Source organism: Myotis myotis, unplaced genomic scaffold (genome assembly GCF_014108235.1).
Source record: "Myotis myotis isolate mMyoMyo1 unplaced genomic scaffold, mMyoMyo1.p scaffold_m19_p_8, whole genome shotgun sequence".
Taxonomy (NCBI): Eukaryota; Metazoa; Chordata; class Mammalia; order Chiroptera; family Vespertilionidae; genus Myotis; species Myotis myotis.
In genome coordinates, this window is record NW_023416390.1 from 19,372,375 (window position 1) to 19,391,644 (window position 19,270).

Here is a 19,270-nt window from a genome sequence, read left to right on the forward strand (position 1 = left end):
AGCAAACATCTTGAAAGACTTACTACTTCAGAACAGAATTAGAAAACTTGAGTAGTGATTTGACTGTTAAGAGAAATATTACCTTGTGATCCCCTGGCCAAGTTGTCAGTGACATTTCTCACACATGCCAAATAAGGAATATAAGGACTATCTGCTGATATATTTAAGAGGGCATCTTCAAAGTTTTCTAGTAGTAGGAGCCTATAGAATTGGAAAAGAATATGTAAATTAGGCATATAGAAATAAAGCAAAGCCATTTTGTTGAGATCATTTGAGCCCCTGGTGTTGGCATGTGAAGCAGCAGGACTCTGGGTTCTCTGAGCACTTACCTTTCCCATGAGCATAATCAGCATATTTAATTATTTTAACATTCAATCATAAGTGATGTAAGATAATTTTAGGCACATTTATGGGGGGAAAACTCACTGGGCTAGGGGTGCCTGATAAAATACATAACTCCTAGTTAAACTTGAATTTCGTATAAATAATAAATAGTTTTCCTTTTTTTTAAAAAAAAATATTTTTCTTTGATTTCAGAGAGGAAGGGAGAGGGAGAGAGAGAGATAGAAACATCAATGATGAGAAAGAATCACTGATCAGCTGCCTCCTGCACGCCTCCCCCCCCCCCACCCCCCACAGGATTGAGCCTGCAACCCAGGCATATGCCCTGACCAGGAATTGAACCATGAGCTCCTGGTTCACAGGTTGACGCTCTACCACTGACAATTATGGGCTGGACATAATTTTTCAACAAAAGTATGTCCTGTGTGGTTTTTTTTTTAATATTTTTTTATATTTTCTTTTTATTATCTTTTCCCTCTAAGCCAGGGGTGGGCAAACTTTTTGACTCGAGGGCCACAATGGGTTCTTAAACTGGACCGGAGGGCCGGAACAAAAGCATGGATGGAGTGTTTGTGTGAACTAATATAAATTCAAAGTAAACATCATTACATGAAAGGGTACGGTCTTTTTTTTTTTAGTTTTATTCATTTCAGACGGGCCGGATCCGCCCAGCTGGCCGTAGTTTGCCCGCGGCTGCAGAGTCTAAGCCTTCCAACCCCACACCATGCCTTCTCTTGTCCAATGAGAAGTAAGGGGTTAGATAATCTACTACATCTTTTACACTTATATCATTCCCAAAATAAATTCATTTCATTGTAACTAAAGAGAAAGAGAGGCATCCAATTAAACAGCATATGTTCCTTTTTTTAAAATATCCAATTCAAGATGGCACCAGTGGGGCGATTGCCGGGGGGAGGTGGAGAGAGAGGTGGAGGAAGATAAAGAAAGGATAAATGGTGATGGAAGGAGACTTGATTTGGGGTGATGAACATACAATACAGTGTACAGATGATGTGTTGTGGAATTGTGCACCTGAAACCTGTATAATTTTATTAACCAGTGTCATTCCAACAAACTCAATAAAAAAGAAAAAAAGATAAGGAAAAAATGTAAAGAAACAACCAATTTAGTGTTCCCAAATTAACCACTCTATGGTTTCTTTTTGACTGGCATATGAGAACATAGTCTTATATTTGGGGGGTATATGTATGTAAATGAATAAATGTGTGAGTTATGCATGCTCTTCACTTCAACTATGAGGCTGTTTATTTATTTTATAACTTCTTCCCTTAATGTCTACCGTTGAATTTTGTTATGGTAGAGATAGAATAAATGTCAATGAATGCTTTGGGGCCATCTACTGTGAATCAAACTGTACAATACACAAATTAACTACTTTTGTCAGATGTGTTTAACTTTGATTTTCAAATACTAAGGGAAGAGACTTATCCTGGCATAGCTAAGAAACATGTAAGGAAATGTATATGTTAACATTAAAGAAGTTTCAGAATGCTTAGATGCGGATTAACAACACTGGGTCCTTGAGGGACTTTAAAAAAATCTATGTGAAGAAAAGTCTCTAATGTGGCAGTCAGAGCACAGCTAATTGACCAGATGGCTGATCCTCATTTCACTATAATCCACAGCCTTCATATTAAAAACAACAGCAACGATCCCAAAAACCTCTTGCTTTTGTTTAGGCATATTTTTGAAGAGAGGCTCTCTCTTAGATATTGCCTTTCTTTCTTTTGTGTTTGTCTTCTTTTCTGTCACAGTTATTATAGCATAAAGCCGTTCCCATCCCGGTGCAGTGCTCAATAGCAAAATATTGGCCTAACCTTCTAAATGGAGTGGCATAGAAGATTCTCATGATAAAATTTTAAGCTTAAAATAAAAAAAAATGCTGCACTAGAAGTGACCTTGAAATATTATCTAAGCCATTCTCTTAGTTTCCTGAAGAATATTTGGTGGACAAGAATATTGCGATTGGATTTAATATACTCCCCAAATTAAGAGTCCATATCTATGTGCCACTGTCCTGGCATAAACATCCAATTATTTTTTCAAACAATTTAATATATGGGTCCTTTCTCTATAATTCTATCTACTTCCCAAGCATGCTTGTAAGAAGACGAGCTTGCAGATGTGTGCATGAATGAGTGCACAACACACACACACACACACACACACACACACACACACAAACAACAACAATAAAAACAATAATCTTAGAACAAAAATAATGAGGAGGAAGAAGATCGAAGAAAAAAATATTTTTGAGCAGCTTTCTTTAGAAAATTCTGGACCAAGAAAGCCCAAAATAAAAAAAATCCCTTCATTTTATCAATCTCAACAAGAACCATCTTAAAAGTATTGCATTCTTCCTAATAAACTGTCAGATAGCTGTCAGCAGCTAACTATGTTTACTGTAGCATTTGCAGGTCTTAAGTGCTAGCATTCTCAATGCTGTGGATCCCTCGAGGCTCTGATAAAGATACCTGGCCTCAGCAATAACCATTCTGTTGTCTCAATTCAAGGCTTTTTAAAAAATTATTTTGATGGCTATAAAACCATCTGGAACATGGCATCCTAACAAGGGGGAATGTCCCAGGGCTGCTTGATTGCTCTGGGAAAAGCATCTGATTCAGCTACTTTAGAGGTGAAGAGAGGTGGAAACAGAAATAGGAGATGGTTTATGGGAGAATTTTGCCTAGAATTACCTAGAGTTGGAGAACTTCTTGTTCAATAATAGAAATATTATAAACAACTAAATGCATTTTATTTTAGAGAAACATTAATGGTTACAAATAAGTCCTACTATTTGTTATTATTTGTACAAATTTCCATTAGCATAGAAATATATCTTTTGGGACTAAAGTAAAAAAATTCAATAATATAATTTATCAAGCCTAAACAACCTTTACATAGCAGGCCATCTAGTCTCTAAATTTGCCCTGAGCTAGGAATTTACTTCAATCAGCTTCTACAGGCAACTGCTTGTATTTCCTACAATAATTGTTACAGGCATTACAGGGAGCTACTTATATTAATGGTCCTTAGCAGCCAAGGTTGCTGCTATCATCTCCCCTGCCTATATCTGGGACGACATATTTGCATGCCCCAATAAGAGTCCAACATTAAATTACCTATAAACAGGTTTGCTCCCGGAATACTACTGAAGCAAATATATTTTTGCATTACCTTGACTGGGCATAAGAAATACTTTTGTTTTAAAAACTGAAATAAATAGTAATGTAAAAAAATTGGAAGGTTATACATTTTTCATGATGAAAAACCTCAAAAAGGGTTGGAAATTGAACCTTCATCTAGATTTCCTCATAGACATAAGACAACCAGTCCAGATAGGACACATTGGATCTAGTTATGTAATCTTAGAATTGAAATGAGATCCCAATAAGTTTCAACATTAGTACACTTCAATTATACCCTTTTCTTTAATTAATCAAGAATTGACTTTCCTATCCCATAGTCTTACATGCATGATTGAATTGTGCCTATGAATTGTTTTGATTGATTCAGCCAGCTTTCCTACCAATTTAGAAAAAAACAAACCAACAGAAAAAGACTTACTGTGCAGCCAGGCTGCTTGGAGAAAGTGACTGGGCATCTTCTTCATTCCATGTATGCGTTGTATTATCAGAGGTGCCTACAGTAATAACATTTATATAGGTCAATATTTAACATGTTTCCTTACAGTAGTTATATTTCTTAACAAATATCTTCTCAGGTCAAATTAAAGGGGGGAAAATGCAGAAAATCTGCAGAATTTTTCTCCAAAGGATTTTACAATTAATGTCTATGCTCTTTTTGTTAAAAGGAAAAAAAAAACATTTAGGATATTTATAGGAAAGAGATGACTACTAATCAAAATAATCCTAATGGTCAAGTACATGCATTTATAACAAATTATTTCTTTGTGCATAAAACCATTTATATTATTTTATCCTAAGACCTGAATGCATAGATGATTCTTGAGTAGTATAATGCAGATTGACTACCATGTGCCTTGTTAATCAAATGAAGCCAATTACAGTCATGGATCACTGGGTTTTCTTTACCTAAGTTGTCTAGAACTTAGGAACATCTGTCATCACTAATCGACATTTTTCATCTTTCGAAAAGCAGCCTCTGACTTCAATTGAATGCAGCTGTGAATGCAAATTGGCCAATTTAAACAGAATTCTGAGTGGTTTCAAATAATATGAAGGTTTGGAGTGCGGAAGGTAATCACTAAGTTGAGTCTGTTGGAAGCCATATGTGAAGATCTAATTTAATGTTGAGAATTGCCCCCAGAAGTCAAATAGGTTGCTGATTCAGCTTGCCGCATAACGTTGTATCATTAAACAGTAAGTGTGCAATAGCAATCACATTGAAAATTGAAAGTGAAAATATTTGAAATGGTTACTGCATAAATAAAAACATCATAAATCCAGCACTTTCATTCAGCCCCTTTAGGAAAACACTATCACTTATTTCAGTCTTCTCTTCTGTCACTACTTATTCCTTATAAATAATTCATTATGTTTCAGTGCTGTCATTTTAACACTGGCCTAATCATTTTCAATGGAAGATTTTATTACCAGCACTAATAGTTCTACCATTGTCTCTAGTTGGAGTGTCCTATGGCCTTCTGAAAAGGTCCTAGTGCACAACAATGCACTCATCCATGCTTTCCCAGTGCTGATCATGTGTTCTATTTAAATTAGAACGTGTGTAAAAGAGTATCACAGAATTAAAGACCTCCGTGTCTATCTCTGCATCAGTCATGTTTGAGTAATGTTTGCACCATTCCTAGTCACTGGCAGAGTGTCTTTTTCAGTTTTCCTGTTCAGCAGAGCGGAGTTTTCTTACGTTCAGCTCAAGGTGCAGCTCAATGTTATTGCTCTAATGATAGCAACGCATCAGTGGGCTAAAGGACCATGAGTAAAGATATGCAGAGTAAATAAACCTAATTAATAATGGTAAAGCTGATTATTTATTGGCATCTATATAGAGAAGAGTCAAGGATAGGACTCTGTTGAGATTTATACTTTTGTAATGTAAAAGTATATAAAGCCGTTTTTCTAAGACAAAATAGTTCTCACTTCAAACTCTAAGGTGATACTGATCATGGTCAGTGGCATTTGTATAATATGTTGCATGGAGTTTCTCTTCCTCATCAGGCTACTAAAATGAGTACCTAATAGAATTAACTTTGTACGTCAATGATAAACTTGGCCCTGATGTTAGTAGGCACTTTTCCCTCTGGTCACTTTTGCTTCTGGACTATAAAGTATCCTGATAAAAATACTACACTTGCCAAACCAGTTTGGCTCAGTGGATAGAGCATCGGCCTGCGGACTGAAGGGTCCCAGGTTCGATTCCAGTCAAGGGAATGTATCTTGGTTGCAGGCACATCCCCACTGGGGGGAGTGTAGGAGGCAGCTGATCGATCTCTCTCATCGATGTTTTTAACTCTCTATCCCTCTCCCTTATTCTCTGTAAAAAATCAATAAAATATATTTAAAAAAATACTACACTAAATAGGCTTTAACAAAGTGGGAAATGTTACAGACCTTTAAAAAGTGAGATTTTACTGTTTTTAATTTATAGAATTAGACATATTTTAAAAATGGTGCCCATAGATATACAAAGTAATCTAGTGCACAGGTAACCTCTTTTACCAGTAAAAATGACTTTCTATTTAAAGATATAATCCTATGTAATAAAGAGGGAATATACAAATTGACTGTCACCCGTCACAAAGATGGCAGTGCCCATAACCACAAGATGGTGGTGCCTAATCCCCTCAGCCCCACTGGAGTCCCCAGCCCTTTCAGCCCAGCTGGGGGGTGCAGCAGGCGTATGGTGCGGCCAGACCTGCCCTCAGCCCTCCAGCCGCCCAGGGCTGGCCCGAGGCACAGGCAAGCCTTGGATGTCGGCTGCCCAGCCTACCCCCAAGGAGCAGGCAAGCCTAGGATGGTGGCTGCCCAGCCGCCCAGGGCCGCCTGCGGCTCAGGTAACCAGGGCCGGCTGAGGCTTGCGCTGCTGGCAGTGGCAGCAGCAGAGGTGTGATGGGGGCATTGCCATTCCCTGATCACTGGGTCACCTCTCACCCCTGAGGGCTCCTGGACTGTGAGAGGAAGCAGGCCAGGCTGAAGCAGCCCCCTCCAGTGCATGAATTTTCATGTACCGGGGCCTCTAGTTTCATATAATTTACTACTTTGCAAAAAGGCAAACTTCATCAAGTCACAAAGGTAATCTTTGCTCTCAAAATTCATTATTTATAAGTGGAAATGCTAAATACTAAACTCCGAAGCAGGGAGCCTTGCTTTGGCAGAGCTGAGGACTAGATTCCTTAACACAGGAAGTTAGGAGACAAACTTTTCCCCAAGTGTCTATTAGCATCTCCATATTTTCATGGTTGCTGTGTAGGCTCCTGAAGAAACCTTGAAGTATGTTCATAATCAAGGTTGAATCAGAAATAGACATGGGGAGGGGAGAAGATTGTAGAAACCAGTGTGAGGAGAAGAATGAGGGGATGGCTGTGGGGAAATGTATCATGTGGAAGGAATCTGGAACAATGAGTCAAACTCCATCCGTGACTGAAAGTGGAGCCATTCTGAGGTTTGGTGGTGGCAGGTGCTTGCATGAGATATCCTGGAATCAAGTGTGTAGATGTCCCAGTGAGTAAACAGGAGTGAGGCCATCTAGCAAAGAGCTCAAGGGACCCGGCTTTGGACATAGATCCAGGATTTAGTTTTACTTGCTGAATGTATCACATAGGCGAAGTGCCCCACCTCCCTTTGCCTCAGTTTCTTTGTCTGTAAAAATGGGTTAATAACTGTATTTCATGGAGTTGTCTTGATGATAAAAGGGACTTAAGATAACAAAGCACTTATCATTAATACAAAAAGTACTACCTTTTTATTGTCCTTCTTTGAATGAGGGATGTGAGATTTCCAAAACTCTATTAGCCCTGTCATACGTTAGAGAGGACCCAACAACTCTGCTATGAGATACCACCCCACTCCAGCTTAATTGAAGGCAAAGCCAAGGGAGAAAATGTGTTCCCTTCACAAATATGGCTCAATGCCATGAAGAATGAGCCCGGCGTGGCCTGGCAATGTGGCAGGAGGCTGTACTGGGTGTTAGAGACCCCTGAGCTGTTGGTCGCTGGTTGAGCCCTCAGCGACAAGTTCAGGTTTCCTGAAAGATTTCCTCAAATACCTAGAAGGATTTTTCAAAGTCCAGAAAGTTTCTACGTAGGCAGGTAGGGACTTGGGCTTAATAACCTTTAGGAATTGACATTAAAACCACCGGGTTGATGTTCTCAGACTGATGAAGTCACAAGGAGGAAATTAAAACAAATTTAATTAATCATATCAAGTTTTCAAATAAAACATTTCTTTGATGTATTTCCTTGCCATCTTGACCATCCAATGACATGTTTCAATACATGCAAAACTTATTACTATATGCATAGACACGAGACATGGCTAATGCAAAATATTGGAATACTGAATTATATTGTTCATCAGGATAAATGGTTTGCTGCCTCAGTTAATAAGAAGTGCTGCTTACTCCTCTGGCTTCTAAAGCACTGATGAGCTTTTGTCATTTGTAAAACATTTTTTTAATGTTATCTCTTTATGTAATTACAAGGTGTGAGTCTGCAGGTGAAAAGGAAAAGAATGATAAGGAGACACTTGAAGTTCTCGAGTCTTTAAAATGCAAATACAAAAAAGAAATACGTAGGAAAGAAATGGTGTTTGTGAGTACACTGTCTGGTTTTCTGGCCTGGACTTTTTAAAAAGGGTAAGCCTTTTCCCAGCACCTCCACGTTCATTAAGACCTTGAATTTAACAAAAATCTTGAAAGCTAGTCATTAATTCTGTAATTGTAGATGTGCAAAATGCTCTAGACCAGCGGTTCTAAACCTGTGGGTCGCGACCCTTTTTGGGGTCGAACAACCCTTTCACATGGGTCGCCTAAGACCATCGGAAAACACATATATAACTACATATTGTTTTTGTGATTAATCACTATGCTTTAATGATGTTCAATTTGTAACAATGAAAATACATCCTGCATATCAGATATTTACATTAGGATTCATAACAGTAGCAAAATTACAGTTATGAAGTAGCAACGAAAATAATTTTATGGCTGGGGGTCACCACAACATGAGGAACTGTATTAAAGGGTCACAGCATTAGGAAGGTTGAGAACCACTGCTCTAGACTAACAGAAGTTGGTATCCAAGAATACGTTAGACCTTCCAGTGAGAATTCTTCAAGGCCTTTCCAAACCTGCTTTTCATATGAAAACTAATGGTTTGAGACCTTACAATGAGTAATCAGCTTGTGACCTGACGTTCTCAGGGTACATATTATCTATCCAAAGATAAAGACCACATATTTAAAAGCTGACAAACTCAGTTGAGAAGATGTAATTATAAACTCACTCAGGAAAGCTAAATGCAAACAGAACATTTTACTTGGGAATTAGGGACTTATTACAGCCCTAAATATCTCTGTGTATGTGTGTGTGTGTGTGTGTGTGTGTGTGTGTGTGTGTGTGTGTGTGTGTGTGTTTTCATGTGTGGTATATGATGCTATTCTACATATGCAAAGGTGATAATTTCGGACTCACTAGCATCAGGCTATAGCCTTGCACTGGGGTTGACAGATTTATACTGATCTACTCATGCTCCAATGTCCATCATGCATTTTCAAAATGGTGGTGGAGGGGTATATTTTTACCAATAAAAGACTCATCCTGATTAAAAAGCCAACATTTGGAAATAAGGGCAAAAATTCTGCAATTCAGTGTTTCAAAAAGTACTAGGTAAAATCTGTTGAGGCTTACTCCTGATATTTATTTTTCCTTACCAAGTATAAACATAGTTTTTCAAGCTGAGAGATTATTTTCACCTAAATAAAAGCTCTAGAAAGCCACAGTGTCTTTTCTGGCCATTTCTCCCTTTCTCCGCTCTGATTAGCCAGATGTCCAGATTTAGTCCAGCATATGCCCCCACCTAAGAATCATATCATCCATAAATGATTACTTCCATTGCACTCTGTTTTATACTCTAACAGGCTTTGAGACACAGAAGAGGATAGAGTAAGATGGAAATACAATACCTTGAGCTGGGGAGTTCAGAGTGTACAGCAGATGTTTAACAGATTTATGGAGAGTTCTGAAACCTTCGTTAGTTGTGAGACGTGGAAAAACCTTCTGCACGACCAGCAGCGCACTAACAAGTAGAAAAACAATTAAGGCAAATCGCATTTCGGGGTTTGCAGGCAGAAACAAAAGGTTATTCAAGGAGAAAATGTCTGCAGCAGAGAAAATGTTCTTATAACAGAAAAAAAAAGACAAGATGGCGCTTTTGTTGTTAAATTACATGTTTGTCTTTTCATGCATAAAATCCCAACAAAATTTTCATAAATTAGAGCATGTTTCCAGGATTTTAAAGCCTGAGCCTAAAAGTAAGGGAGCAAAGTTCACATCGGTTGTTTCAATTAAGATTTAAAGATAAGTGATTAGGAATGGTTACTTCCAATGAAAGGATATCACTTTTTTTAAGTAAAGGAAAATTTTAAATATTGAAGATTATTTTCATGAAAAATCACAACCTGATAAAAGAATAATTATTATTTAAGCACTTGAGAAATATTTACCTCTTGCTAATTAAATGGTAATGTTTTTGGAAAAAAAATGGAGCTTGCCCATTCTACCCTCTAAGATGCCCACAGGCACTCCTCCAGGGGTAGCTCAAAATTAATATCCAGACTAAATGGCACTGTCTCCCCAGGAGACATAATAATGTTACCAAGAAGATGGGCAGTCTGTATTGGAAATAGACAATCAGAAAATTCACTTATGCTTGACTTCATTCCATATTTCTTAAAAGCAATTAATTACTTAAGAAACGCAATCCCCTTTTTGTCATTAGATATTTTTAAAAATACTGGCATTGCACATGTATGTCTGAATTTCATAAATACTATGATTTATATACCAATGATCAAAGCTAAGGCAATGCTTCAATTTACATGAGTAGTAACTGGAACACAAGGCTCTGTTAACAATTTTCCATTGTAAAGTCAAATGTAGTACAAATTAGCTAATAGTTCTCCCCGTGCCTCTCAGCCAACTAAAGGCTTTCTCTAGCAGTAGATACCATATGTGCATATATGTTAATGGTTTTTACAATATTTTTGGAATTTTTATTATTTAAGATTATTTTAATTTTAGCTCCCTCGCTATGGATTAAAGCTATATTTAGAGTGCTAAGTTTCGTATTTCCTCTAGTTTGTAGTATAACATTAGGATACACATATAGATAATGATGTATTTGTGTGTGTGTGTATGTGTGTGTGTGTGTGTGTGTGTGTGGGTGTGTGTGTGTGTATATATATATATATATATATATATATATATATATATATATATATAATTTCATTTAGTTCTGTACTAATTCCATAAAGTCAATTTTATTTGGCTTTTTGAAGATGGGACAATGAAAGTTGAAAAAGTTATATGACTTACACAGTTTTATCCAGTTAATAATAACTAGAGCTAGTTCTGTCTAATTTCAAAGTTTATGTTCTTTCCACTCCACGTCTCACATCTGGAAGAGAAACTTTGCCCCAACATGGGAAGGAGGAGGGCAGAGCATTTCTTAACAGAGTCCACAGGCATTGTTACCTTGTTATGCCAGCGGTGTGGTTGGCCATAGAGACGTGGCTCTATTCTTTTCATCTCTACTCTGTACACCTCAGACATTTTTAGATTTGCCCCAAAAATTTCCTGGTTCTCTGACTTTAGTTGTTTCTGAACCCTGGTGACCATATAACCAGTTAAACAGTCTCAGATCCTAGATCTGCCAGCCTTCTCCCAACGAGACCTGCTGCCAGGCTTATCTGACCTGTTGTCCAAAGGAACACCTTCAAAGACTGACTACTTGGCATTAGTATATTTTTATACTCATTAAAGCTGTCAGCATTATTGTTATTAATACCATGAATAAAATATCAGTAGACTTAGTTTATCTTTATTTTACAAAATGTAAAATAATGACAGCTGGCCCCCATCTTCTCTAAAATCGTTTGAACCATTGATCAGAATATTTTTATTTTAACTTATATATTCTTTTCTGCTATTCATCATTTAAAAATGAAAGTTGCCCAGAGCAAGTTGCCTCGTAAATAAAGATATTTTTAGATAGTTTTTGTTATTCATATCTCACATAGCTTCTTCATAAGTGGTGAAAGTAATGGATATTTTTATATACCCTCCTGATTTTTTTATGATTGCTCATTTTTGCTCATTTCTGTCATAACCTTAATATTATATCATCTGATTTTGGTGATTTGGTTATATGCCAACTTGAAAGTTAAAAAAAAAAGTCGTTGGAGAAAATGATGAAAATTGTTATAGGGTTCATAGAATAAAATAAACCAATGACACTGTAATTTGGTGATAAAACATAGTCATCTGTGAAGAAATTGTGGCTCTTAATGAGATTCAGTTTAATAACAATAGTAAAGAAGAATTAACTTTAAAAAATGGTTCATGAGGGCTTTTTAAATAAATATAATATAAGCCACATATTCAATTTTAAATTTTCTAGTATTCACGTTAAAAAAGAAATTTCAGTAACGTATTTTATTTAACCCAGTACTTCTAAAATATATTATTTCAACTTTTAATCAATATAAAATTATTAATAAAACATTTTAAGTATTTTACTATACTGTCTTCAAAATTCACCTTATATTTTATACTTAAGGAGCATCTCAATTCAGTTGGTAAATTTTCATTTAAGAATACTTAATCTGTATTTTATCCATTTACTTATTTATTTATTTATTTATTTATTTATTTATTTATTATAGAGTAGGTAGATTTCATTACATTTACAGGTGAAAAAGTAGGTTCACATACCCACATTGTTCCAAACATACTAAAAGGTTTACCAGTTACTGTATCAGGTGTCAGTGTTTAAAATTTAAGTTAATTAAAGTTAAATGAGGTCAAAAATTAATTTTCTAAGTCAAAAAACACATATAGCTAGGACATATAATATTAAAAAGAATGAATATTATTCTTTAGCAATAATAAATAAATATTGACCAGTTTAAAAAAGAAAGAGTTGTTCTGATTAGTTAGAAGTCTAATGTCATCTGCTTTAAAAATAACTTGAAGCTATTTCTTTTAGTTACTTCTTTTTTCTTCTTTGTTACCATATAGATTGATTTACAACATTTTTAATCATCACCCAACAAACTCTATTGCATAATGCAATAATATACAATTTTATTTTAAATTTTAAGAGAATAAAAATAGCCATAGTGCAACGTCCTTTCTATGTACTATACTCCACCAAAGTAATAAATATTTTAATTAATTAATTAATTTGGAACTTCTACCTTCTACTGAATATTATTTTGTGAGATTTATTATTTTTATTTGTTGTTTTTTAAGCAAATTTCATTGATGTATAATCAACAAACAATATGAGGTACCTAGGTTACAGTTCAGTAAGTTTTGCCAAATTTATATACTTACTAGAGGCCCGGTACATGAAATTTGTGCACTCGGAGCGGGGAGGGGGTCCCTTAGCCCAGCCTGCACCTTCTCACAGTCTGGGAGCCCTCGGGGATGTCTGACTGACATCTTAGGCCCGCTCTCTGGGAGGAGTAGGCCTAAACTGGCAGTAAGACATCCTTAGCGCTGCCGCGGAGGTGGGAAAAGTTCCTGCCACCGCTGTTGCACTTGCCAGCCATGAGCCTGGCTTCTGGCTGAGCGGTGCTTCCCCTGTGGGGTCAGGCCAAAACCGGTTCTCTGATATCCCCCGAGGGGAGCCGGATTGTGAGAGGGCACAGGCCAGGCTGAGAGATCCCACTGGTACACAATCGGGGCCTGGGAGAGATGTGGGAGGTTGGCCCACTGGGGCCAGACCACGGAAGGGCTCCAGGGCATGTCCAGCCCATCTCGCTCAGCTGGCCCATCTGGCTCACCCAACCAGACCCCAGCAGCAAGCTAACCTACCAATCAGAGCATCTGCCCCCTGGTGGTCATGCATGTCATAGCGATGGGTTGACCAGTCGACTGTCTGCCCCCTGTTGGTCAGTGCATGTCATAGCAAGTGGTTGAGCAGCCTTAGCATATCATTAGCATATTATGCTTTGATTTGAAGGGCCGGACAGTTAACCAGACACTTAGCATATTAGGCTTTTATTATATAGGATGTAACTACCATCTAATAAAGATACAGGAATTTTGATAAAACCTACCCCACCAAAAAATTTTTTCCTCATTCTCCCAGCAGTTGCCCTAAAGTACACTGATCTGATTTCTAGTACTTTAGAGTAATTTTTATCAATTTGGGAACTTCATTCAAATAAAATCATACAATACCTACACATTCTGTGTGTTGTTGTTTTTTTGGCCTAGGTTGTTTTATGAGCATGATATTCATAAGATTTATTCATCTTGTGTGGTTCAATGATCTGTTTATTTTATTATTGAGTAGAATTCCAATGTATAAATAAACTATACTGTTGTCATTCTGTTTGCAAATATTTGTTTTTATCATCTAATTTTTAGCTATCATGAATAAACCTGCTATACTCATTAGCATAGAAGTCTTCATGTGGGCATACATTTTCATTTTCTTGGTAAACACCCAAGAATAGAACGCCACATTATATGGATCTACTGTTAACCTCATTAGAAGCTTTCACACTGTTTTCCAAAATGGTTTTATCATTTTACACTTTAACTAGCAAGCTATAAGAGTGCCATTTGCTCTACATTCTTGCCAACAATTGGGGTTGTCCATCTTTAAAAATTTTACCCATTCCAGTGAGTGTGTAGCAATATCTTACTGTAGGCTGAATATTATTTTGACATTTTTCATTGCTACACTATACATTCATACAATTTCTCTTCTCCTTTAATTGATTTTCCGGTTTGCTTTCTAAGACAGAATATAAATAGGAGTAAGAGGATCTAGTATAAATATTCTGGGTGAGTAAAAATTTCCCTACATGCTAAAATGAGGACCAACCTAGAAAATCAAATTCCTAATATGTTGTTCCTTCTACAAATTAGTTATGAGATGCTATTGTGGAAAGAGCATGGGACTTAGATTCCTTGAGTTCAGGTTCTGTTTTTGCTACCTACTAATTGCAGAACCTTGGTAAGTCATATGACCTCTGTGAGGTTTTATTTCCTCTTCTATAAAACGGGGATATCTGTTTTCTCTATCTCAAAGCACTGTTGTGAGGATTTAATGTTGTGAGATTAATGTGCCAGCATAAGGGTTTATTATAAGGTCTTTGAATAAACATAAGCTCTTGGAAGCTTTCCAAAGAAGATGAGAACACTGTTTTCTGGTGCTTCAGACATTAGAGATGGAATACAGTGTACTGCTAATGACATATTAGAGAGAAGGCCTGCGTTCTGGAGTTGGAAATCTCAGGTTTAAACCCTCCTCGCTGCATGATCATCAGATATTTAATTTTTATGACCATCTGTTACCTCATTTATAAAATAAATAATAGTTTACTTGCAGAACTTAATGTGATATTATAAAGGGCCCAGTGAACTGTCTGGTATGTAATGGGACTCAATGATTGGCAGTTGATGTAGTTATTGTTGATTTTTTTTAATGCTCATTTTCAACTTAACTAGACGGGACAATCAAAGCCTAAGTACCATTCCATTAAACTGTAAATGCTGGCCATACTCTGGTTTCTTTTATAAGGAAAGCAACCTTTAAAGGGGTTTCTTCTGCAAAATTTCCCAATCTTTGTGTTCTATGTGTCAAATAAAGCCAACCCAATATGCAGGGTCAGAAAGATCATGTATAGCCTGGCAGCACAGGAGGGAGACCAATCCCTTTGAGGTGACTCAGTTCAAAACTCTGATAAACAGGGTTGTTTCATATTGGATGGTGTCAACCAAAACCCAATGAAATATTTATTCTTAGGTAGTTTACATGCTACAGACATGGAGCTCTTGTCCCTGAATGAACCTGAGTCAATGTTCCAGTCTACCATTGGTCCTGCTATGCACCTCTTTCTCAGAAACTCAGGGATATCAATTGACAATCTAGTTGTAACATTAGTGCTCTTCCTGACTTTCTCATGTACATTTTAATAACCCTAGTGACCTTAATGTGTGTTTCCTCTTTGCTTAACTAACACCTTTACCTTCATTACAAAAATCTGCAATAAGGTGCTGAAGGGTTATTTGCTCCAATTTTACCTACCTACCAACAATCCTCACAAGTAATATTTTTAAAAACGGACTTTTTTATATAAATAGTAACATCTCAATTCTTACATTTTCTTACCTGTTTGCATTTCGAAGAACATCAAATACATGGCTTAGTGTCGTGTCATTCTGAAACACATCTGGAAAACTAGAGAGAAGCTGCCACACAGCTGTCTGCTCTTGCACTTTTGAGAAGAGGGATAGAATTTTGACCATATCCTGAAATACTGTCTTCTGGTTATTGGGGTCCCTTGATATCTTTAAAGAGTAAAACCACAAACAGGGCAAAATGAGACTTCAACATTTGTAATCACATGGCTTATTGCAATAAACATCTAGATTCTCACATAAGCCATTCTCTCAAATTGTTAGTGACCCAGTGGTCGGCAAACTGCGGCTCGCGAGCCACATGCCGCTCTTTGGCCCCTTGAGTGTGGCTCTTCCTAAGCCTTAGGAGTACCCTAATTAAGTTAATAGCAATGTACCTACCTATATAGTTTAAGTTTAAAAAATTTGGTTCTCAAAAGAAATTTCAATTGTTGTACTGTTGATATTTGGCTCTGTTGACTAATGAGTTTGCCGACCACTGTAGTCAGTTTGAAGTCATCCTTGACTTGAAAAGACAATAACTATTTCTTTTGTTCTTATACATAATTGCATTTTCCCTATACCTACAGAAATTGGCATATTTAAAGTTTGGATAACAGACCTATATTTGGAATTACATTTTTGGAAATTAATTTCTTAAAATAAAATTAGCTTCTGAGTAATATTTTTATTTTTCTCTAGGACCTGGTTTGGGAGGTACAGTCATATCTTCTCTCTATCCATTAGTAGATCTTATATTATTTATTTTGGTGGAGAACCCTTAAAACTTCATATATGAAAATGTTTACTATTATCAAGTATTTACACTCACCTGAGAGAATTGATTTGTTAATTCTTGGAGAGAAGACTCTAAAAGGGTCATATTGGACAGGCAAAATTTGTTTACAACATTTTTTCCTAGAGTGGTCCAAGAGAAGGTGTAATCAGCAGTGTATCCTGGGTAGCTCTCACACAGCTCTCTTCGTATGTCTTCTGAAGTTGAATTTTGATTTAATAGCTAAAAATGTGTATGGGAAGAGTGGAATGATTTTGTTAGTAAATATAGATATTAAAGTGTTCCAGTCTTTAATGAAATATATTTTCACAATAGTCATTTTAAGTTTCCACATTATAGCAAAATAACACTAAAAGACACTGGGCTTACCCATGAAGAGTCATCAAATGTGTGAATGCAGTAATTTTTGTCATTGTTACAATTTAAATGATTTTCATATAATTTGTTTAACTGAACTCATTTCTTCTCTCTGACCAGAGAACCTAAAGGCATCAGATCTTTTCTGACAAAAATCTTCAGGCTTAAAAGCCTTAGTGTTTCCTTGGTACTTAGCAGCAGAGACTCGGGTTTTCTAATTCTTTGTGACCCCTAATGGCAAACTGGCCATAATCTTTGAAAGACTTCCAAAAAGTAGCATCATAAGGGTTTATTCTCAAGCCCAACAGTATTTATTCAGAGAAGTGGAAAAACATGAGTTATGTTTCATTTGTAAAGCAAATATTTTATTTAAGAATTATGCATAGCCCTAACCAGTTTGGCTCAGCGGATAGAGCGCCGGCCTGTGGACTGAGGGGTCCCAGGTCCGATTCCAGTCAAGGGCATGTACCTGGGTTGCGGGCACATCCCCAATGGGGGGGGGTGCAGGAGGCAGCTGAATCGATGTTTCTCTCTCATCGATGTTTCTAACTCTGTATCCCTCTCCCTCTCCCTTCCTCTCAGTAAAAAATCAATAAAATATATTCTTTTTAAAAAGAATTATGCATAAAGCCCAGCTGTCATGGCTCAGTGTTTGAGCATCAACCTATGAACCAGAAGGTCATGGTTCGATTCCCAGTCAGGGCATATGACCAGATTGTGGGCTCAGTCCCCAGCGGGGGGCATAAAGAAGGCAGCTGATCAATGATTCTCTCTCATCATTGATGTTTCTATCTCTTTCTCCCTCTCCATTCTTCCCTGAAATCAATAAAAAAAAAAAAACTTGAAAGAAAAAAATAATTATGTACTAGTATATGAAGGAAAAAAGAAAACATGTATATGAAAATATATAAAAGTATATAATTACCGAAAGAAATAATTGGAAAGCATTTTCATTATGGAATCATAAGTCCCCCATATATTTCACAATACTGATCAGTCACAGATGCAGCAATATTTTCAGCTACAATATTGATCACATTCCCTATTATTGAACTTGCTTAGATATTTATAGAGCCAATTGTATTTAGTTAGAATATTTAATGGGTCCTTCTTAATAATTAATTCTTATAATTCTGTGAAGTAATGATCAACTAACTTCATTCTCCTCTTAAGTTACATCACAGAATCTATATTCTGCCCTCTAGTGTGACACAACTTCTAAATGTAATGGAACAAAACGGGATCCGCTTATTCTAGGATATAAGTGCCAGGTCTTCTAATCACTCATCTATATCCCTTCCCTAACATTGCACATAAACTCACCCTAGAATGATTTCTCTACTCATTCGTGCAAGGGTTGCAGAAAGCAGCAAAGAAAAAGAGGGAGGAATCAGAGATTGCTGACATAGGCATCAATATGTCACCCTAATTTTTACATCCCTTCCCTGCTCCAACTAGTCTAAAAATATGTATCTATCTATACATAGAATTTTCATTTTTTACTTATTCTCACTGGATATATGATTCTGTGCTGCCTTACAAAATTCTGAAATTTTATTCCATATGAGAAAGAGAACTTGGGAGTTTCAACACGATGAAGTGGTATTTCGGAGGATAGCATTGCTCTTCTAGATGTTAAAGAATTTAACTGATCCAATGCAAGAATGATTGCTTCTAGGAACCAACATGGAAGAAATAGAATGGAATAAAATAACTTTCCCTGGTTTATACACTAGCCTGATTTGAGGGGAAAGCTTTAAATTAGAATTACTGGGCACAGCAGAGACTCCCTATGCCACTCGGGGTGCTTTGGGTATCTCAACTATTATTTATCATTGAAACTAGATATTTAGCATCTAGACTGGACTGCAGGGGAAAGTCTTATATTTCAACCAGCACTGGCTGAATTGCTTTGATAGGTACGGTACCTTTTCCTGGCATTCATTTTTGTGTTATCCTTTGGTTTATAACCAGTTTATTGAGATGCCTTAATTATACAGAATACAAACTCAAGGGTAACTAACAGAGGCATATTAAGCAACAGTGGTTATAGTCACTGAAATATAATAAAAGTTAGAGATATGTTCATATAAAAAATATGAACATGGGTATATTATTGAAAATGCTTGTGTGTTGGGATGAGGGAGGGAGGGAAGGAGGGAGGGAGGGAGGGAGGGAGAGAGGGAGAGAGAGAGAGAGAGAGAGAGAGAGAGAGAGAGAGAGAGAGAGAGAGAGAATTGCAAAATATTGAAAATGACCTCCCCTGAATTTCTGAAGAACACATAAAGCAAGACTCAAATGCTTACAGGGGCCAACCAAATAACCTAACTGTATGAATCTGGCTGGATAAAAGACAACAAGAAAAAGTAGAGTTAACAGAAGAGTACCTTGTCT

The 19,270-nt window shown here is 36.7% G+C and overlaps 1 protein-coding gene across 6 annotated transcripts in view; it reads right to left on the reverse strand.

Moving 5' to 3' along the window:
* Positions 1 to 19,270, reverse strand: part of ABCA12 (ATP binding cassette subfamily A member 12) — a 176,191-nt gene that overhangs the window by 84,653 nt on the left and 72,268 nt on the right. For all 6 annotated transcript variants that reach the window (XM_036319527.1, XM_036319526.1, XM_036319525.1 and 3 more), the window contains 5 exons: positions 16,556 to 16,741; positions 15,716 to 15,894; positions 9,489 to 9,601; positions 3,934 to 4,009; positions 83 to 201 (listed from right to left, as the gene is read on the reverse strand). In XM_036319527.1, coding sequence (XP_036175420.1) covers positions 83 to 201; positions 3,934 to 4,009; positions 9,489 to 9,601; positions 15,716 to 15,894; positions 16,556 to 16,741 — 673 coding nt within the window. The remainder of the gene's footprint in view (positions 1 to 82; positions 202 to 3,933; positions 4,010 to 9,488; positions 9,602 to 15,715; positions 15,895 to 16,555; positions 16,742 to 19,270) is intronic.